The sequence below is a fragment of the Bombus affinis genome, chromosome 9 (assembly GCF_024516045.1).
Source record: "Bombus affinis isolate iyBomAffi1 chromosome 9, iyBomAffi1.2, whole genome shotgun sequence".
Classification (NCBI taxonomy): domain Eukaryota; kingdom Metazoa; phylum Arthropoda; class Insecta; order Hymenoptera; family Apidae; genus Bombus; species Bombus affinis.
Genome location: NC_066352.1, coordinates 14,170,985 through 14,193,053, shown reverse-complemented (window position 1 = coordinate 14,193,053; position 22,069 = coordinate 14,170,985). Strand labels below are relative to the sequence as shown.

Below are 22,069 nucleotides of genomic sequence, written 5' to 3'. Positions count from 1 at the left end.
TTAATCTAACAATCATCGTGTCCTTGTCGCAAATTCCGCCTAATATTTCGTGTAATAATTCGTAATTTCGAAAGAGTACGATAAAAGATAATAGTTTGAGCAAACGATTGTTCGAAAAAGATCTTATCGTTGGGTGTGAAACGATGGAAAAATTTCGAGTGCTTTCCTAAGCTTTTGCAATAGTTGGCACGCAAACCTTTGCCACATTTAGGTCGCAAATATCGTGAATCACTTTATGCGATGTTTTTCAGAAAGTTCCAGACGTAAAACTGTTAATTATCTTTTTCTGTTAATGGTAATCGCGAAATGACGCAAACCTTCTATGTTTCGGATTGTTGAAACAGAATTTCCTTCTCTTTCAGACGCGATGGAATCCTTCGGCGTTGAAAGTTTCCTAATTATTTTTCATCCGTTCTATCGAAAATATATCGTAGACATTTGACATTATTTTAACGATGCGTTTATTCCTTTTGTAATAAATTTCTTTCGCCGATATGTAACGTTGTTCGAAGGACAAAATTATTATTTTAAAAATATAGTTTCATGTCTGGCATAAAATAAAATCGACAGATTTACAGATTGAAATAGATCGTAACGAACAATTTACAGACTGTGAAAAACATATTAAACTCATTGCCTAGATAAATCTTTTTATTTCACATCTTAAATCTCCAATACATTAGAAGATTCTTACATATCAATATGTATATACTATAATATTAGTACATTTATGTATTCTTATGCGTGAATTATTTCTACAATTATTATATGCATTTTGTTAAGAGTATATATTTCTATTTCGTAGATATAGATTTTACATTTCCTTTACTCTATCACTATTACCATTATTATACATAACAGTGTAACCATTTTTCGTAATTCAGTTCTAACTTTTAACATATTCTCCATGTAAATATTATCTATATCAATTGTATTAACCCTTCCATCCTGGAAAATAGCTTTTAGATGTATATCGCACAATCGAAGCTAGATCGTTGTGCGATCAATAAATGCACGGGCCACTGTCTTGATACGCGTTACATTTAATTCATTCTTTTTTACATCGTTCATGTTCCATTGTTCAAATACCTAACGATCTAACGATCTATATATCCGTATAACGCATAATTGCTGCTTGGTCGACACGGTTTTGACCAGCGATCAAAAAGAGAACAAAAGTTTGAAAAACTTTAGCACGTATAACGCGTGCCACATTCTAATGCAATTACTTCTCTCTCGAAAGGAAACCATTTCCAAGTCCTTGAATATTATATCTCCATTTTAACGCTAAAACTACCAAACCAAGGAGAAACGACTGATTCGTAATCTTCAGAAATTTTATAAATTTACTACCGTGCGTTTTTTGAAGATTCGAACGATAATTTAATTTTTTATATCCTACTGCTATTTTACTTTTTATATTATCAAGCGTCACGCTAGTGTTTCTTGCGTTAAAAGGGTCCAAAAACGTAGCCATTTTTTCTTCCGATTTACAGCATTGCAAAAATCAATAGCTAATCCATATTACTTTGCGTTATTCAACTATGCGTCATAATGAAAGCGTTGAAACATTATTTACCACCTACCACGTCCTAATTACGCGTAATAATTCTCTGCAACGACGTTCCAACATTCTGCCAAAAATGATATTGATATTCCAAAGCTAACGGTATAACACTAAAACCGATGTTACCATCGATATCTAATTCTAAGGGAAATTACGAAATGCAGAGCAACGACGAGATTGCACGATCGATTAAAAAACGAAAAGCGTAAAGAAAAATCGCTGCAGCCTCCGGATTTTGTGAAATTTCTACACGTTCCACAACTACTTTCCCCGAGTCGATGAACGTTATTGCAACTCGCTGAATTTCCCAAATGCGATTATGTAAAATCCGACGGATCCCAACTGGTTTCGCGATGGTGCCGCGTATGGTGTAAACGGCACGTAACGTTCGGGAACCCGTTTGCAAATCGCGCCACTGCAATCACACGGTGACACAACTCAGGGAACGTGATCGGCTACCCAGAGGAGTTTCCGGTTTCTGCGGCTAAAGGTCGTGAGATAACGAGTGAACCGGATCGTTTCCACGTTGAACGAGCCGACAGTTGTATTTCTCAGCAACGAAGGGACAAATGATTCAGCAGTCTAAGTACGAATTCTACGAACTAAGCTAGATTGACTTATGCTATATAAATTATAAGGTATTTCTAATACGCGTATGTAATGTAAAACATGTGTGTAATAAATATATGTATAAACTTGAATATAACGTTAAAACAGAATAAAATAGAATATAACGTTACTAATAAATTAATCGGCTCTGTAACTATGAACAGAAACAAATAAATAAGTAAATAAATAGAAGCATGCAATTATTGATTAATATTTCAAACGATTATTTAAGAAACTTAACGTTCGAGGAAATAAAAGTATTTGCCTAAGCGAAGCCTAACGATCTTTCGGTAATTCAATGCTAAAAATTCATAGGGAATTCCTTAAACCTGTGCTATCTTTTTGAACCTGTGTGTGCTTTTTTCTTTTCTTTCTTTTTTTTTTTTTTTTTTTTTTTGATACAATCATCTCGAAACAATTCTTCCGAGCATTATGCGTCAACGTATTTTATACGATATAAACCTGTGAGAATTACAAAAGTCCAATTGAACGGTAGAATGTCCTCGACGCCGCTTTAATTGACCGGAAGGTTTTTGTACATCCTATAAATCATCGCGTCCGCCGTTTTGTCGTTGAGGGCCTTGGTAGCCAGGTCATCGGCAAGCATGGCGGCTACCGCTTCTGCAGCCATCAAACCTACGGTCGAAAGTTAATCGTGAATCTATGATTAAGCGAGTTAATACGTTGCATGTCGCGCATGGATGGTCATGGGGTGCATTAAGACGTCCACTGAAAGTGGACACACTTTTACTTCGCTCGATCGATGTCAATACACCCAACCACTTTTACTTTCTTCCATTGTTTCCTAGTAACGCGCGCGAAACCTGCATTTCTTTCGATAGCGAGCGAAATAATCCATCGCGACAACGGAATTAGTAAAATCGATTGGTTCTCGTGGAATAATCGATTTATAATAATTATGAAAATATTTGTCGAATATTTATATGAGCTATTTTTTAGGCATTTATGAGAGATTTAAAGATATAGTCCATAGAAAGCACATGATATGGGAAACTATATAAAATATCTAAATTAGAGCGTTGATCGTAATATCTAAAGTGTACGACAAATTCGTCTTTAGCTTTCTTACGTATATGTCCATCTCTTTTCTCTTACATCTAAGAATATTAATTTGCATAATTGTGCACAGGCTACCTACGAACGATGATGAGGATATTTTTAATAATTAGAATTTATGGTTTACGGAAATTTAAAGATTTGTTAATTGACCGAATAAAGCTTCAATTTAAAATAGATTGATCGTAAAAGAAATCCAACGAACGTTGATTCTTTTCAAAGGAAACGTTTTTCTTTCTATGATTCTCATATTTTATGTAATTACACGCATGCCTGTCACGTTCCACGATTTTAACATGCAGCATACATCATCGGTCGTTGATATTCAACCGCAACTTTTTAGATCTATTCACGTCGCTTTTCTCTATAAAATTCCACTTTTTCCGGCGGTTTTCACGACGTCTGCTAATTAAGGAAGAATACCGGTTCTATGACGTAACGAGGACAAACGAAAAGCTTTTACATAATGTTCCGTAATTGCTTTGTTCCCACCGTTTCCCACTTACGGACAAAATAAATATTTTCTCAAGTACGTAATATGTTATTGTTATTAATTCCATCTTTCGTCTAATAATCATTTTTAATCAATAATTTGTGGCAATAATTTTTTAAACACCAATTTTATTTCTACTCTCGCATTATATATTTTCTTCGAGTTGAAATTTAATTCGTAACGCGTTATGTTTCTGTGGCTGTTTTAGACATAGCTTTTTACCACTTTGAAAGATTAAAATCTTCCTTCAAAGAAATACTATATTTAGTATAACATATTAATACGTATATTATTTAAGTCAGATTTAATTAGAAGAGTCAATGATTAGACAAAATATAAATAATACAAGAAACTCACTGTGACTGAGAATGGACTTTACTGGTCCCTCTTCGTTCATTCCTTGAAGAGAGACATTTTGCTTCCTGGAATTCAATTTGCTTCTTGCTGCGCGAACAATTAACGCATCCTGTCCACTGGCTTTTTTCAATTCGATCGTGAAGTCGCCAACAACATCGGCTGCATTCGTTCAGACCAACAAATATTATTTTAAAAATATCGACTAATTTTTATAATCATCCTCCTCTGCTTAGTTCTTTTAATTCTTTCTTAATCTTTAACATTATTGTCATTCTTTTTGTAACTATAAATTTCCTGTCATAAAACTTGCTTTTCGCGACAAAATTTCCATCATAACTAAAAATATTACGTACTAGGAGAAAGTAACGATCAAGAACCAACACTTTTTTCCCGCAACCAATAAACTTGACACAAAGAGCACACTCACTGAAGTTGCCATTCAGCTGTCCGTTTCCTCTCACTAGTTCCTGGCCAACTTTACCCATCAGATGATAATCGGATTTCACACGAAGCAGGGGAATTCTGATTTTCATAATGACGTGCATAACATCATCCTTGGAAATCGGTAGAAAAGAAATTGAGAGATAATTAACAACCTTACCGAGAATAATAATAAATAGAATGATAATAGAATAGTAAATAGAATAATAGAATTCAGTAGAATAATAATTCAGATTAATTATTTAAAATAAGAAAGGGGAAAAGTGACCATGTCGATTTGAAAATCCGTGAGAAATCCTTCTCAAGTTCTAATGAACGACAAAAAAATAAAAAAATAAAAAAAGGAAAATAACGCCATAACTAAAACAAGTAGAGATACGAATTGCACACTAGGAAGAACATAGTTAGTGTGTACTTACATCGGTATCATTGCCTCTATGAGCACGCTTGTGTCTAGCCCCTTGAGCAAGTTTCTCTTCCCCAGGATTCTTTCGATCCATTCCACCATAATGATAGACCAATTGCATCCCTTCTTCGAAGTATCCTTGCTTCTCCTGATAGTTTTTCGCGTATCTAGACAAACCATCCAATCTCTTCGCCTCTATGGCCGCCTTAACCGCGTCGTTCCTCTTCGTCAAGGATTCTCCCTCGGTACAGTTGCGACTAATAACCCGTTTATTCTCGAGGATATCCTGTTTACATCGGTTAACTACTTTACTGCAGCTTAGCAACGAGATGAAGGTATATATACATTGCAATATCTATTTATAATAGTAAATTGCTATTATGGCGTTTACGAATAATGAGGCTGACGTTAGATCGTTGGTTCGAGTACCCGCTAATTTTCTCATGATTAAATGCTGACTCTGATAAAGGTACGTATTATTGCCTCTTTTTAAAGTTTTTTCGATCAGCTTCCCAGGAAGAAAATTTTAGGATTTCACGCAGTTTAAAAATTTGCCTAGCGGTTTATTTCGGAAATTTTGCTGTTCTTAATATTTTGGGAATTTTCTACTATTTCTTAGGAACTCTTAATGCTTCCGTAGGATTTTTCAAAATGTTCTGTAAATTACATTCAAGAGTTTCTAGGATTCATACCGTTTCTAGGATCTTCCGCGCAGCTTTTAAAAATTTCCATAGAATGTTTCTACAAATTATTATAAGTTTTCATAGATTTCTGGCTGGATTTTTAACGTATTAAAAAATTCGTTTCATCGTGATGGTAATTTTACTTATTTACAAGATGTTGGTCCTAACGTAATCGCAAGGAAAATAATTCTACGATTCTATCTGTTATCTCAAATTAACATACCTACGACAGTAAGTTCACACGTATCTTCAGACGATGCTACTTAATGTAGAATTGTTGTACTATCTTTCTACCTAATCGCATCAGTGTAGCGGCATACTATTTATTAAATACCAGGAAGTTATAGAAAAATGAATGTTATCCCTTTTTATTTTACTTCCTAGCGGAAACTCGCAACATCAAAAGCAGGAAGAGGAGTCGATTAGCTTACAGGAAACACGTAGGAAAATTGTTATCATCGACTTTTCTACGAAATTAGCAAATCAAACATCTCTTCGAAAGAACATTACAAAAATCTTCGTTCTCTCAACGGGTAAAATCATTTCGTTACCTTTGAAGCATCCTTCGTACCAAACACTCTTGCATCCCCCTTAGATTTCATTCTGTCGTTCCCAAAACGCCTCACGCCGCCATTACGGTTCTCATCTGCGTAAACTATATCGATATAACCTGGTTGTTCCTCTAAACGTTTCGATTCTCTACCATGCGCCTGTTCTCTGCTAATCTGTCCAGGAACGAACCTCTGACCCGTCACTGTACTCTCCACGTTCTCTGATGCCGAAGTCTCAACATCCTCGTGACGTTCCTCGGCTCTTCCCCTAGCGAAATTCTCTCTTCTATAACTCTGTCTGCCGTGTTCTTTGTTCCGACCATCGTAAGGACCCGATGCAGATCTATCGTAATTCTGTTTCTGTTCAGAATTCTTTGAATTGAAACCAGAATTTATTGCGCTCATCGCATAAATCATTTGAACGTCCGAAGGATACCTCAAGTTCTCTATAATTCGACTGGTGTCCGATTTTGAGAGAACCTTTGCGTCTTCCATGCTGTAAGTCTCAAATCCAGATTCTTGATGCAGTTTGTGATTATTCTGAGGGCGATCAGTCGCTGGTTCCTTCATCTTCTCCGCTTGAATCTTCATCAAGAAGGGATCGTATTGTCTGAGTCTTTCGAAACGACTTTCTTGCTCCGTGGCGCTAGCCACGAACTTGTTCTCTTGGTTAGTGGCAGAGACAATGGCCTCGAAGCTTTCGTTTTGTTCTTTAGGTTCCTTGATTAGTGTATGGAATCTGTATCTGATGGAGTCCAGATCTCTCAGGTCGCTGTAGCTCACGTAGCCAGCCTCTAGCTCGCTGAGGTTCGATTTCAATCGGCCTCGAGCTATGTGGATGCTATCCAGCGTTGATTCGTTTAGTCCAGCGATCTCCACGTTCCGAAGAATTATTCTGTAGCTGGTATTTCCTTCGGATTGATCCACTTTGATTACCGGCACCTTTAGTGGATCTAGCTTGCCGGCTTTAGAGAATCCTCCTGATAAAAGCTTCGCCCACAGTTGTTGAGACATCTCTAGCAAGGATCCCTGACAGTTCGCCAGGGTCAGCAGACCCAGAGCTAGGAATGTGACAGCTACAACCTTCGTCATCACGTGTGTTTGTTTCTTGAACCCTTTCTCGCTACTGTAGATTCAGTTCTTTAGCACTTGAGTACTTCTAAGTATCTTTAAATACTATTACTTAAATATTTCGATATTTAATCAGCTCTTCAGAAGCAAAGAATCTTCAAAGGAAGTTCACCAAAGTGTCATAGGTACTTTATATTATAACATTTCCAAGTGTTATGATCGAACGCTTAGAATCTCATCGCTGAAGAATCAGAAGTCTTCGGAGAAGTTTCTATTCCACGCTTTTCATCTCCCAGACGTAGATAGGCTTAAACACCAAGAGAACAACGATGGCAACCACGATGAAGACCAGAAGGAAGCAGAAGAGGGCGGCGCACATCAACACTTTGGCACCTGGACCGATGATTCGTTCTTCTTCCAGGCTGTTCTCGATTAATCCAAGACTAAAGCCAAGTCGACAAGATCCTTCACGATCATTACTATCACTGGTTAGCGTCGTTCGACGTTTGTCCTTAAGGCGTGTGCTCGTGCAAAAGCGGCGATCGCGAGTGGATGATGCGTTTTATACAGCAGCGTGGAAGGGCATCGGATCTGGGCCATGGACCACTCTGATTCTTCTGATACTCGTTAACTAGGCGTTCTTTCTAGTTGTCTATACAACTTCTTTTCTTTCTTCCTCTAGCCGCTTGAACATCGCGTTTCGCCCTCGATGCGACGTAATAGGGGGCAAGGTCCTTCCCCGACCTTAAGTGGAAGACATTATGGCCGCAAATAGCGCACCACCGGAGTTGTTCGCTGTTGCGTAATACCTTCTTCTTAAATGTACATCGCAGTATGTGGTAGCTGCGACATGACGCTTAATGGGGAGCGTAGTTGTGCTTTGTTCGATGATTCGGTGGGAAGGTTGGGAAAAATGTGGGGGGAAAATGGGGAGGTGCGACGAAATTGGTTTTTGGGTGAAGGTGAGGCTAAGTTTTACAATAAAAATATCGTTGAAGGTTTCCTTCGAATTTTTATTTAGACTCGAACATGCTCATCTATTTTCGTGTGTTTTGTTATGCCTGGATGAAAATTTGTTAGATTTAAGAATTTTTACGTCCGCGATGTAACAATTGTATTATTATCACAAAGAAATAAAGGTCAAATAAAAACGTATCTTATTATTTCAAGTCGGTGTAAAAGCTTGGTATTTTGATAGAAAATTAATATCCGATTAAAAACATTCGCAAGGGAACGTTCGTTAAGAAGATGGAAACAATATTTTTTACTTTCTCGAGTCGATGAATTAATTTGCGAGGAAATTCAATGGACACGAAGGAATGACAAGTGCGATAAAATTGACACAAGACAAATATCGGAACATTAAATTGCGTAACCCGTAAAAGGGAGTGCAGGTGTAATAGAAATGACGATGTCAGCGGATTGGCAATCAATAACACGTTGGCAATTTTCGATGGCACAAAATTATTTCGCGATCGAACATCGTCGTGACAACAACAATGCGGTTCTACGGATTTTCGTTAATACTTTTGGTGACAAGTTGCTTGTCGATTTCTTCACTTGTTCCAGAACTCCGTAAGTACCCTATTTTTCTCGTAAACGTCGTTACACAATTTTTACTGTATCTTCTCCTTTTTTTCATTTTATCTAAACGAAATATTTGAAGTAATATTTACATTATTTGATTGAAACTATATATTTTCTAAGATTAATCCAGTGCAATTTTATTCAATAAAGCAATTTATAGTAGTATTTTAAATTAAAATGAAACATTTGCTTCTTAAATATTTCTTACTGCGATATTTCTTAAAACACCCGGTATGCAGGCGTTATCATTGCAAACTGGAACACTTGCATTTAATTCACGATGAATCGTATAGAAAATCATGCGATCTAATTGTACAAAGAATTCAGGTCTAACTTGAATTCTGGACGAGATTGAAGGCTGATAAACGGCGAACATAATACTTGGATTTTTCTTATAACGAAGGGAAAACACCTGCTCTATTTATAATCGATGAATAATGAAATATTTCATGCGAATTTTTATATAAAGTGTAATTCGAATCCTTTCTTTGTCGGACATTTTATATAAGTAACGGATAAAAATGAAGTATTTAACGAATGAGACATCGAATTTTATTTTTCATTTTGAATCGATGAAATAAAACAATGTGGTTCCTTTTAGCATCGTTCTTGAAGATATGCCATCAAAGTGATCCATTCCTCGACGATTGTATAATGCAAAGTGTCGTTTCCTTGAAACCGCATTTAAAAAATGGAATAGCAGCTCTTGGGATTCCAGCGTGTGAACCGCTTCGCTTAGAAGAAATCCAAATTGACCAAATTTCCGGTCCAATTTATATTCACGCGAGGTATAACAACGTGTCCATTTATGGTGGCACTAACTTCGTACCTAAGAGCATCAGGTATGTCCTTGCATTTCAATCAACATCTCTATGTATTTTTCTTCCTTTCTATAACTCACACATCGCTCGAAATACGTACGATATATTGGATTGGCAACTAAGTGATCGCGGATTGTGTCAATACTATCTATTGATAAGATCCGCAATCATTTAGTTGCCAACGCAATAGTTTGTAATTCCTCGTATATCGATTTGTCGGGTTTTAATCATTCGTCAGTGAACTTTGTATATTCCGAAATATTTAATCGCGATAATTTTCATCGTATCTTTCGCTTGTATCGTATCATACCTGAATTAATGAAAAACTAACAAACCATACGTCACTGATCCCCTCAAAAAATTAAAATAACAAAAAATAATAATAAATATATATATGTAATGGTAATAAAAATAAACCATTTTCTTTAAAAAAATGATCTCGTAATCTTAAGTATCTAGTCCACGAATCAACTCCACGAATAATATCTTTTTATCAGCTTCGACTTAGACAAAGATGTAGTACACCTGGATCTTTACATTCCACGGCTGGAAATGATAGCGAATTACATCATGGATGGTAGAATTATAATGCTACCAATCACAGGAAATGGTATCGGATACGGAAACTTCACGGACATCGATGCCATTGTCGCTCTGCAGTTGGAACGCTATCGTAACGAGAGAACAGGATTGATTCATCAGAAGGTGGACGACATTTATGTCGATTTTGAGATCGGTCATGCCACTGTGCGCTTAGATAATTTGTTCAACGGCGACGAAACGCTTTCAGCCGCCATGAATCTTTTCCTGAACGAGAACTGGAGCACGGTGATAACGGAAATAAGGCCGAAATTGGAGGAGACCGTTGCCATGTTGGTCACGAATTTCACGAATACGATTTTCTCGGTGTTTCCGGAGGATGTATTATTGCCACCTTGAAGTAAAATATTATACATTTTTTTTTTCTCCTGTAAACATGTTAATGCGATGTATTGATTGATTTTGTAAGTTTTTCTAAATTTTTATATTTTGTTTTTAAATACTGTTTTCGAAGTTGTTATAAAATTAGAAATTCCAGTTATTTCTATTTTCTCTTAAAAATTTCTAAACATTTTTTCAAGAAAATTTTCAGATTTCTTTCAACGCTTCTTTAATTATTTGAAAATACGTGATTAGTATTCGATAATTAATTTTACAGTTTCCTACAATTTATGAGCCTAAAAGAAGATAACCACACGACGAGTGTGTAAATCGTAGAACAGCATCGTAGGCGCTAGTAAAAGTCTTCGCTCAGTTTTATACCGAAAGCAAATCATTATATCATATTGCTTGTATTTTTATTAGAATTCTATAATAAATAAGAAATAAAACTATCTTGTTTTTCCAGATTATAAATTTTCTTACTTCGAAGCTTCAATTTTTGAAAAATATATTAACTGTAGATTCTCAAATGGTGTCAGAAAATAAAAGCAATTACATATGTACGATATTATTTTAGTACACGATAAATAAGACTTGGATGTTGATCTTTCTGATTAATTTCTGATTGAATTTTATAACAATATAAGTTCATCTCACTTACATTTGTTATTTCAGGAATTTAAATAGATACATATGTATGGTTTTATAAATATGAACAAGGCTCTTTGTTTAAATAATATTTTATCCGCAACAGACTTGAATTACGAATCAAGGGTCGTAATTCTTTGCTGCTCAACTATTGTCGTGGAGTAATGATACTATTGCGAAAGACGCTGCGAAGAAATTAAAGACTGAGAAATCAACGGGTCTGTTGACGTAATTTTAGGTCAGCTAATCGGTTGCTTTTAAAAATTATTAATTTACGAGACATTTATATTATCCTGCTTCCTTTCAGCGTCAATCATTGCCATTGGTATTACCGAAAAGATCCTAACTGCACGAATGATTGTGTGCGTGGAAACTGTTTTTGTTGCTGCAATGCATTTGCTTCGTTTTCTTTGCTTGAGATGAGAAATTATTTAAAAAATCCAGAGATTAGAAAATTAAGAAAAACAAAGTTTTATAAAACTTTTATTTTATTTAATAAAGTTTACAAAATATTGACTTTTTTAAACAGTCCACGAGAATCAGTAACTTCCTTTGCAATTACGTACCTGTGTCGCAAGATAACAGTCTTTAAAAGCCTTTCGTTCATCTTCGCGAAAGTATGTATAGTCACGTTCAAGCGAATGTACTTCAGCCGACTACAATGTAACGCATTCGTAAATGATTCTCGATGGGAATTTGCATATATTCCGAAACACCTTTGGAATTATAATACCTTTAACATTTTCAATAATCGATGTACGATGGTACTACCAAACAATGGTCGAAACAGTTTCATAAATATCGCAGGATATAGTACTCGTTACTGCAATTGTACAGTTGAATAATTATTACGAGATCTGTTTGCATTTAGTTTAATTATTGGTAATAGATAATTAATACTCCTGTCTTCTTCTCTATGATGATTTTCTGTTGAATTTGAAATTTGTAATTTTTTATTATTATTATTGCTCGTTTATCATATACTTATATTTAGAAACTTTCGAAAAATTACTATGAAGATTTTCCATGTCCTTCTCAACGTTCCTTATTTCCAATTGCAGAACCGTTCTTCCATTTCTAAAGTATTTATGTACATTTGTAAAAATCTCGTATTACAAAGCATTGATGTCGACATTTGGTTTCTTACGAGTTATAAATTGGGCAACAGCGACAAGTTCTTTCGGAATTTATTCAAACACCGTGAAACATCCGAAAGTTTCAAGGTCCCTGAGCGACTAGCTGGATCATTAAAACCGGAATGAGTTCGTGAAGTACTTACTCATATAACGCCTATGTCTTCCTGTGTTAAAAGTGAAGAATTCGACAAACTAAATCATCGTTATTTTATTTTTGATATTTGAAAGGAAAAATTGCTTAATATTTCCTTAATATTTTTTATCAAAGACATTTACTTAAAAATGTATTTAAATAATTTAAATTATCTAAACTAACGAAAATCGATAATTACGAATGAATTAAATAAAAGACCGTGTTCGCTAATGGAGTATTTAGAAATATGGCAACTAAATTCTTTCAATTTTTCAAGCAGAATCTTACATTTTCTAGCGGTAAGTATATCCATTTAAGGTAGATTCGTAAAGTAAAAAATTAAGTTATTTCTTTCTAATATCTCCATCTATGCAATTTAATTAAATTTAATTAAGGATCATACGTGAAATATGAATTTCTGATCGCAAAATTTTGAAAATAAATTGCTGACTTCGGTATATATTTATTCTATCAGATTGGAAGAAGTCTTGCAAAATGTAGTTTTCTTCGTTGCTTATTTCCGAGTAATTTGTCAAGCATGCAGTGCACGATCTCTATCAAGGACCAATTCGAAAAGACAATGCCGCATTATACATTCATGGCCAGCTATGCAACGAACATCGTGACTTACTATTATCAGCCATTAATACTTCTCGCCAGAGGCTTGAAATAAACTATCAATTTTTACATAATACTTTCAACCACTAAATTCCTGTTTCTTCTTTAATTTTGTCCCAATCGATTTACTCGTATTATACATAATTCATACTCAAGCATTTTCTGCTCAGTCACTCTCAGAGTAAAATTAGTTGGACGAGTTAAAATTTAGTTGAATGTAATCTTATCGCATCTTGCCTGATTTAATCGATGCTAAGAAAGGAAATAACGATGATCTTATTAAATTTCATTAAAAAGAATTGCACGTCGAAGATATCGGGATTTATGAAAATAATATTTATCGATATCAAAGAAAAGAAAATTTGTAAGTAACTGGTTTAAGAATAACAACGATTAAGAAGGACTTCATAGAAAATTCCAATGTTCGTCGTCCTTGCAATCTCGAAAAAAACAGACGATGATGAATGTTTCCCAATAAAATTTCGCTTGCTATAACCTCGATCCCTCTCCTATAAAAGCCGACCTAAACGTTTCATTTATTACGCAATATTTCACGCACTGAACAATTATTCGCACGAACATCTACTTTTCCTCTAATTTTGACGATTCTCCAAAACTGACTTTCGTCATTTATGAAAAAGCAGAAGACAATGGCGCGGAACAAAATGAGCGAAATTACAAAGAAGAGCGCGAGCAAGCGAAACAAGGTGGTTTCACAATGAGCATTCTCCATCTGCTTGAATTAATATCATTAAAATACTCGTAATAGGTCGTTTGGATGATGTAGAACTCTCGCAATGATCCAGCGAAGCGCGATTGCGCAAATTATACTGTTCATTCGGCAGTGCATAGGTATATGCTTTTCTGGGTCCGACTCTTATGTTTCTTCGGCACCATATTACGTAACGTTAGACTCCTAAAATTAAATGTCGTCTATAATAGGCAAATTCGATTAGAAAATTGCACGGTCTCGATAATTCTAATATAACGAGGGTTCTGGATCTACCTACGGTTTATCGAACCACATAAGCGTGTAATAATTGACTTGTGACAGAAATGTGTGACAGTGAATTGCAGACACATTTCTTTCTTATTCGCAGTATCGTAATAGCGTTGTTAGTTGTCTGACAGGCGAATATTATGACTTTTTAAATAACGTGACAGGATAATTGATTTAAATTGAAAATATATTATAGACATGGTATTCGTTGATATTCAGTCGTTGTTAATTGTTACTTTAACCTATGAAACAATGCTGTAATTAATTCTATTTCGTTAAGGATATTTCGATTACCAAGCAGGTAAAATATTGTTTTACTTCGAGTAAGATATTCGTATGAAATGGAGATAAAAGGAATGCGAAAACAAGGGAGCGTCCGATGAATTATTTTTCAATTTTCATCAGAAACTTATTTTTCCAGTTGTAAAATAAAAAGTATGGATTACACCTATGAGAAATAAAAAGCAGAGTGGAATACGATGGCGTTTACAGCCGAACAGAAGTCAGAGTAGGGGAACCCTCGCATATAAGACAGAATACGAAGAGAACGCGTGTTTAGTTTACGAGAATCGATCCATTCAGCTACCACCCTGATCCCTCGCTTTCATTCACCATTTTTCTTTATACATCTCGTGTTGCTTTCAAACAAAGATTAAAAGATTCCCAAATTATCGAAAATTAAAACAAAGAAACAAATTGATTAAAAGAACAGTGAATCGGTGTACCGGAACGGTTAATAAAACTTACAAAGTGTATTCGTCGACAAATTAAAAAGAGACCATCGACTATTGGATATTTAAAATAGAATTTTTAAGTTTCACCTTAACGTTCGAAGTTGCTGAAAATATTTAGAAATATTTGGAAACACGTACAACGTCCAGGACCAATTAAAAGTCTACCAGGGGACCTCGATCGAGGTCGAAGTTCTCCAGAATGTTACAACAGCGAGGGATACTCTGTGCGGTGATATTTGGACTGTTCTCTGGAGAACTCGTGTCCTCTGACAAGGAGCAAAATAATCCCGTGCTGAACGAGCCGAACTTCGAGATACGTAAGCCTCTTTAGTGCCTCTTTTACGCTACGGTGGAACCTCGTTTATGCAAACTCCATTTACCGAGGATGTACGCGAATTTAACAAAATGTTCGTCGAATCTGCTCATTTGAACGTGCGTTCCTACGATATAAACGAAAAGTCAGAAGTGCGTGGAGGATCAGTGAATTGCCATTATACGAACTGCGATTCGAATAAGTAGAATTCTAGCGCAATTTTTTAAGGCGCGCGTGTCTCGATCATTTTCTTATCAACTCTGTAAAGTAATCTGTTAACGAAATTCATTTTTTGACATAATTTAACGGTGACGATCGGTCGATAAAATAATTAATGGGCAACTAAAAATCGACGGCCGACGTTTGAGAGTTAATGAAACAAATGTCGTTATGCAATCACTTTCCACGATCACTTTTTACGATGACTCAAGAGTCGACTCTTATTCAGACGAACGTTGGATAATAATTGGATGGTGTTGGAAATTCCGGGATTCTATGGAAGGTGACAAGCGTTATTCTCGATTAGCTGGCAGCTTCGTTTAACAAGAGCGTACGTAACCAGCGTAGAATGAAGTTAAATCACGTTACGAACGAGTAATTATTACTCGTATTTTCCTTTTACGACCATTGAGCGTATCTACCTTTCTCTTTCCACGCGGACGGCAATTGTGGGAAACGATTATATCGCGAAAGCGTATTGCATCGCACGCGTTTCCCTTTGTTATCAAATCCTTTCGTTTCCTCGAGGAATCGAGGCTTCTCCGCAACACTTTGACCGTGTCGGTTGTCCGATTATTTTCATTTCCTCTTGGATGTTTATTGGAGACAGCTTAAATTAGAGAATTTCGTTGTGAGGATTTAAAGCGAGATTGAAGAAACGCGTGGGTAGTATAGGTGTACGTGTGTGAAAATTACTACGTAAGTTTGACTGACAATGAGTTGATTGTTCGATTATTTAACGTTTCGTTGGTTCGAGAATAAAACTGCAGATTTTGATAAGATTTTTAACGAAACTGAACGATTCTGACTAACTTTGGCGCGCGATTATTTATTTTCTCTATAGAAAATTCTTGTTGAAACTGTAATTGAGGAACTGTAATTTTCACGTAGAATTTTGGACGAGTTCGTCGTTTATCGCTCCTCGAGAAAATTTCTTTTGAAAATCAAATCTATGAATTGCGAGATCTGTTATAGAATTTTAATCGACTACGTATCGATTGTTCGATTATTTTCGTTTCTTTTCGAAGACTTGTCTTCACTGTGGAATTAGAGATTCTTATTGCGATAAGAAACATAAGACGAACGAATACCTACAAATTGAATCGGACATTTTTCTTGACATATTCCTGGCATGATACTTTCTCTTTCTACGTAGGTAGAGCACAAGGAAATTGCACATTAGTTGTGGAATGCTAGCGAATTTTCTAGTTGCGTCGTTACATCGAACGAAGGTCGAGCTTTCAAACTCGTTTCGAAAACCACGGACGCTTCATCATCGAATTTACGACGCCGATTCACAGTACGCTGTTCGATGCATTCGCTTGAAAAGTTGCTGGACTATTGCGGTGTTTCATTTGATTCTTTCGGGCAAACAGAAGCGCATATTCATAAAATCAACGAAAGATCAATTCCGTTAACCATTTAATGCCACGAAATCACTCGACGACATTAAAATTCTTGTCGCGATCGTCACACAACGACCCAAAACTCTGTCAAAAATTCGATCGCGCGAAACTGTCGAAAAGCCTTGGTTTCTACCCTCCAACCCCTCTCACGGTCCTCAAGAATAACCTGTTGCCGTTAAACGCAACATCGTCGTTCTACTTCGATAAGAATTACAATTTAAAATTCCTGGATCGTACAGAGGCCAGTTGGACCGGTCAAGCGAACGTTCGAAAACGTCAAAGGTATCGTTGGTCAGCGCGTCCGACGTAATGGTAGCAAGCATGGCGTAACGGCTCTCGATGGCGTGGCGAAGGTTATGTCAGAGATTGCATAACGGGTCCGTGGATCGACGGTAATCGGCCGGAGAAAGTGGCGACGCGGTCGACGCTTACGTAGAGCCGGTCTTACGATGGCGTATCCTCGACCAACCGCTTGCACGTTCGTCTTCGCGCGAGTCCGACCCTTCTTGCGAGTCCTCGAGAGTGAAAGCCTATACACGCAACCGGGACGGTGCATCGAACGGTCCAGATTGTTTCTTTGGTCGTGGACCTTGTATGGCACGTTGTTGATGAGCGTGGTTTTGAATATGGTTGACGGTTTCGTTGATTTTCGCTGTTCGCCAAAAAGGTGACATTTGATCGTCTGGTTTTGCAGAGTTTCGTACGACTGACATATACGTAGGTATAAATATTTTGGATAGGACATGAGTTTAGGCCTGAGCGTTCTTAGTCGACGTAGCAAACGATTGTTGAAATATTAGCTTTCCTAAGGTAACGTAACAATTTATGGGAAGTTTTAGTATAAATTAATCTTGGTGTTTATCGGTTATATTATTCAAAGGTAATTAATATATGCACATTGTATGACAGTTTCTGTGATAGCGCAGAGGCGCTAAGTATCGATGATATCCTACTATTGGATCATGACGCTGTATATTAGGTTGTCCGATAAGTTTCTTTCCTTTCTTTAATAATAGACGCACAACGTTTTTTGTTTTATATTACTTCGTCAAATTACGATCCATTTTGTTCTGTTGAGATAGACACCGCGACATTTCACACGCTTGGTTTCACGTTTGTATAAAGGTGCACTGTTGTAGAAACCACGTTTACGAAAGAAAGACACTTTTCGGACAACCTAATATTTCAGCGTATTTCTAGGCAACTCCGTTTGAACTATTAACATATTCGGTGTTATACCAGCGTGCATGGATTTTAATTCAAATACATTGATACATTCGCTAAGACTGAAACTGACTTATCTCTATTTACATTTAATTCCACTGCTTAAAACTGGTTAGAACTTCAGGATGGACGATGGACGAACAATGTTGCGCCGAAAGTGACTCAAAGAACGTAATAGGATTAAAGTGTTCCATACAATTCCAAATGTCACAACATCGGGCCATTGCGCGTTATTCTCGACCAGTACAGCAATACGTCGAACGAATCTAACGCAAGAACCGATACGTTTGTATTTAATGGGATAAATTTCTAGCCGATATAAAGCATTTTATGATTTAACGATTATTCAACGAGTAAACGAATTGTTCTCGAGCCGAATGAGAATAAAATTAAGAAAACTAGTAAATTTCGCTTTAAACGTAAAGCTTGTCAGCTCTTTGTATCCTTTTGTAACGTAAAAGAAAATGTAGAAAACCAGGCGTCGTAAATTTTCCTCCGCTGATGTAACGTACAATCATTGTGATTGGTTCTCGTTCGATGTTTTAAAGAATTTGTTGGCATAAACGCAGTTCCTACGTTAGAGGAAAATAAATCATGCCATGTATTCAAGCAAATTGTTCGATGACGAAACGAGGAAAAATTCCGATATAAAAAGACGTTTTTAAATGAAGTTATTATTATTTAACTCCTTATAATGCTACGTATTAGGTTGTGCGAAGAGTTTCTTTCGTTTTATGAGGAAACAATAGACGCACAAGACGTTTCTTCTTTTATATTATTTTGTCGAATTACGTACAATCCGTTTTGTTCTGTTGAGGTAAACACCGCGACATTTCACAGACTTGGTTTCACGTTTGTACGAAGGTGCATTGTTGTAAAATACACGTTTGCGAAAGAAAGACACTTTCCGGACAACCTAATAATTTCAAGTACCTATATCTTATAAATTTTATCTCTTTGGTTAATATTGCAACGTCGTACTCTACCATTGCGTCATTGCTTCAATATTAGTAGGTAGAAATTAATATTCTACAAGTTCTTCATTACGCATAGAAAATTTGCATTTATTTATCGATAAGAATAAATTTTAGGAACTTTTAAGGAATTCTCTGAGCGTCTTATTGGATTGTATGTCAAGATCGATCGACCGTAGGTGCTTTGCATTTCTATGAGGAAAAAGCACATGGTTAGCGTCATTTGTGAAATAAATAACGAAAAAGATAACAAAATCTCTACGAATTTCCAGGATAGACGCAAAATTGAAACGATGGAAAGTTTGCAATATATCTAACTCGCGTACACTTCGTCGATTATCTTTTCCACCAACACGAATTTATAAAACAAACAGAAAGTCCTTCGAGCATTAAACAAAGAGCTTCGTAATTAAATTAAAAGCCTCGAAACGCAAAAGCCAAACTAAACGCTTTAAAAAGCATAGATAATCGTTAAATAATTATAAAATGCCTGGTAGCCGCTCAGCGAGTAATTAACTAGCAAATTGGCGCACTAGAAAAATTAGGTTCATTTACCGAGAAGATCGGAAGTGAGAGTGGTTGCATAAAGATACCGGAAGTAGGAAGACACGCGATAACCTAACGACCGAAGTTAGGATCGCGTGACTGAAAATTTCACGGGTCTGCCGTCGTGTAAAAATAATTGTTCGATTTTCTGAATCTATTCTTCCAAAATTTGTCCTTTTCCACAGCCGAGTACATATTACCGTGCAGTAGGTCAGATCCCAAGTTAGACGCATGCTTTCAGAAAACTTTGAACCATCTGCAGCCGTATTTGCTTAAGGGTAAGTCGAAGATTTAGTTTCAAGACTGAATTCTTTGTGTTGAATCGAAGCGAGTGTTACCATTGCACGTCGAAGTGAATCGACTCTTTAAAAAATTAAGAGTACGCTATCGAATCGCATTAGAGCGGAGGTGTGTTGTGTAATAGATTTCTGAACATCGGTTTAATCGCTACGTATAATATTTTAGTATTTATATAACCTGTGATTAATAAGCGCATGTAATTTGAAGTTCTTATATAAACTAGCGGCCTTTCCATCACTTTGAAAGCTTGTCTCATTCGTGTCCTTATTCCCAAATATCTCTCCGTATACCGCTCGTATTGAAACGCTAATTGATTGAAGCTCCGTTATATCTTTTTACAGGCAAACGGAATTGCGAATATAACATATGCATAAAGAGAGAGTGAGAGAGTTAATTATTTTCATTACACAGAATTCCACTTTCTTAGGTATTCCTGATCTGGAGTTACCTCCGATCGAACCACTGATCATCCCGGAATTAGGAATGGAGAACGGCCAAGGAGCTGTTCGTATTAAAGCGCTGTTCTCTAATATCACCGTCATAGGAGCGGGAAATTATACAATTTCGAAAACGCGAATCGACATACAGACGTATAGGCTTGATCTTCATTTGGCATTCCCAAAGATCGAACTTGAAGGTCGCTACGAAGTGGTAGGAAACGTGCTGCTCTTCCCTATTCAAAGCCATGGGGAATTTTGGGCGCTTTTTGGTGAGTCGATTACATTTCTAAAACTCTGCTCGAGAGTTTTCGAAAATTTTCTACGTAAGTTCTATTAAACATACACGCACACGCGCACATATATATATCCCCGTAAAATATTCGCAAAATATTATTTTCTCCCCTATACCTTTGGAGGATAAAGTTGGAAAAATCTCGTTCTCGGATAATCCTACAAAAATCCAGGGAAACGTGTTTTCCAGGCGACGTTCAAGCCATCGCTCGTGTCCAAGGAGCAGAGGTGATCCGCGATGGGATTCGTTACTTGGAAGTGGCACGAATGCTGATCGATTTCAGCCTGGGTCGAGCACGATTCCGCGTGGTCGATCAGTTAAACGGTGACAACGTGATCGGTCAGGCGATGAATCAGTTCCTGAACCAGAACGCGAAGGAAATCATCGAAGAAATGAGACCAGCCGCCAGTGCCAGCATCGCCAAACACTTTAAGAATTTCCTTGGCAAAGCCTTGACCAAGATCCCGTTAAAAGTTTGGCTTCGTGACACGTAGTTTCTTCGGATCGTTCCTTTCTATGAACGTTATCGAAGAAAGTCGTGCTTTTTCATTATTTTCAAGCGCGATTTCAACGTGCAACACACGAACCGTGTTGAACGTGAAACAGAAGAATGATTGAAAATCGAAGATGGATTTCGCTGGACTAAATTCGTATGTATCGTGCATTTCTGTGCATTTTATCGTCGATGGTAGGTAAAGAAGATTAATAGAGAGAAATTTTTTGTAGGAATTATCGAGTTGTGAATATTGTTGTTGTTCGGTTAGTGTAAGGGTGGAACTTTGATTGCTTGAACCGTAGTTGAAGGATAATTTATTCGAAATGTATTGTAGTGTATAGAATATAGAACAAATTTACAAGTCATCATCGTAATTTTGATTCATTTATTTTGATCAGTTTAATACTCCCATTATTTTTTCAAAGTTTTGAGTATTTTTTGAGGTATTTTCAACCTTTTACCGCTTTTTCCTAATTTTTTAATTTTTTGTTCAAACAATCTTCGTTACACCGCATTACTTTCTGCTGCTTTTATTAAGAAAGTAAACATATAGCGTAATATACTTATCGTTAATTTCAATATGCAATGATCTCTCGCTTAACTTTTGCGTTCTCTTATTTCCTGCTTTAGAAAGAGAAAGGAAAATAAAAGAAATTTATCAGCGTGTTTGGATGAATAATTTATCACTCGACTGACTAAGACATTCTAGATAAGTTGTCAAAGACGAGTCTCGAGATTTCAAGATAGTTAAATTTTCTGTGTACATTGTGAGATATAGCTGCCGATTTTCTGACAGTTTCTTGTTTACAAAGATATGTTACGAAAATAAGTTAACGGTATTCCTCGCCTCATAGTTATATGGAAATACTTGTAAATCGTATATTTTCATCGTGACTGTCGCGTTTACGTTTATGAAACATATTATACTTGGTTTATATACACGTTAATACATCCTACGAACGAAACTTCTTATAGAATTTCAATACACTAGCTAACCAGAATTTCC

At 36.3% G+C, this 22,069-nt stretch overlaps 3 protein-coding genes across 3 annotated transcripts; 2 read left to right on the top strand and 1 right to left on the bottom strand.

Moving 5' to 3' along the window:
- Positions 1-917: 917 nt before the first annotated feature.
- Positions 918-7,988, bottom strand: LOC126920382 (uncharacterized). Its single transcript, XM_050730694.1, has 5 exons — positions 6,185-7,988; positions 4,964-5,236; positions 4,531-4,657; positions 4,104-4,262; positions 918-2,812 (listed from the first exon to the last, which is right to left on the bottom strand). Exons 1-5 carry the CDS (start codon positions 7,274-7,276, stop codon positions 2,691-2,693), a joined length of 1,773 nt encoding a protein of 590 aa, XP_050586651.1. The 5' UTR covers positions 7,277-7,988; the 3' UTR covers positions 918-2,690.
- Positions 7,989-8,328: 340 nt separating this feature from the next.
- Positions 8,329-11,036, top strand: LOC126920400 (protein takeout-like). The gene is made up of 3 exons (XM_050730741.1): positions 8,329-8,830; positions 9,444-9,684; positions 10,161-11,036. Exons 1-3 carry the CDS (start codon positions 8,755-8,757, stop codon positions 10,600-10,602), a joined length of 759 nt encoding a protein of 252 aa, XP_050586698.1. The 5' UTR covers positions 8,329-8,754; the 3' UTR covers positions 10,603-11,036.
- Positions 11,037-14,655: 3,619 nt separating this feature from the next.
- On the top strand, positions 14,656-22,028 carry LOC126920399 (uncharacterized). Its single transcript, XM_050730740.1, has 4 exons — positions 14,656-15,170; positions 19,721-19,813; positions 20,263-20,544; positions 20,757-22,028. Exons 1-4 carry the CDS (start codon positions 15,053-15,055, stop codon positions 21,059-21,061), a joined length of 798 nt encoding a protein of 265 aa, XP_050586697.1. The 5' UTR covers positions 14,656-15,052; the 3' UTR covers positions 21,062-22,028.
- Positions 22,029-22,069: the final 41 nt, after the last annotated feature.

Coding starts and splice junctions, on each gene's coding strand:
- LOC126920382 (XM_050730694.1), bottom strand. CDS start 7,276: ATGACGAAGGTTGTAGCTGTCACATTCCTAGCTCTGGGTCTGCTGACC. Junction 5,237..6,184: donor GTACGAAGGATGCTTCAAAG/GTAACGAAATGA, acceptor CGATGTAAACAG/GATATCCTCGAGAATAAACG. Junction 4,263..4,530: donor ACAGCTGAATGGCAACTTCA/GTGAGTGTGCTC, acceptor GAACGAATGCAG/CCGATGTTGTTGGCGACTTC.
- LOC126920400 (XM_050730741.1), top strand. CDS start 8,755: ATGCGGTTCTACGGATTTTCGTTAATACTTTTGGTGACAAGTTGCTTG. Junction 8,831..9,443: donor TTCACTTGTTCCAGAACTCC/GTAAGTACCCTA, acceptor GGTTCCTTTTAG/CATCGTTCTTGAAGATATGC. Junction 9,685..10,160: donor TTCGTACCTAAGAGCATCAG/GTATGTCCTTGC, acceptor TCTTTTTATCAG/CTTCGACTTAGACAAAGATG.
- LOC126920399 (XM_050730740.1), top strand. CDS start 15,053: ATGTTACAACAGCGAGGGATACTCTGTGCGGTGATATTTGGACTGTTC. Junction 19,814..20,262: donor GCAGCCGTATTTGCTTAAGG/GTAAGTCGAAGA, acceptor CCACTTTCTTAG/GTATTCCTGATCTGGAGTTA. Junction 20,545..20,756: donor GGAATTTTGGGCGCTTTTTG/GTGAGTCGATTA, acceptor CGTGTTTTCCAG/GCGACGTTCAAGCCATCGCT.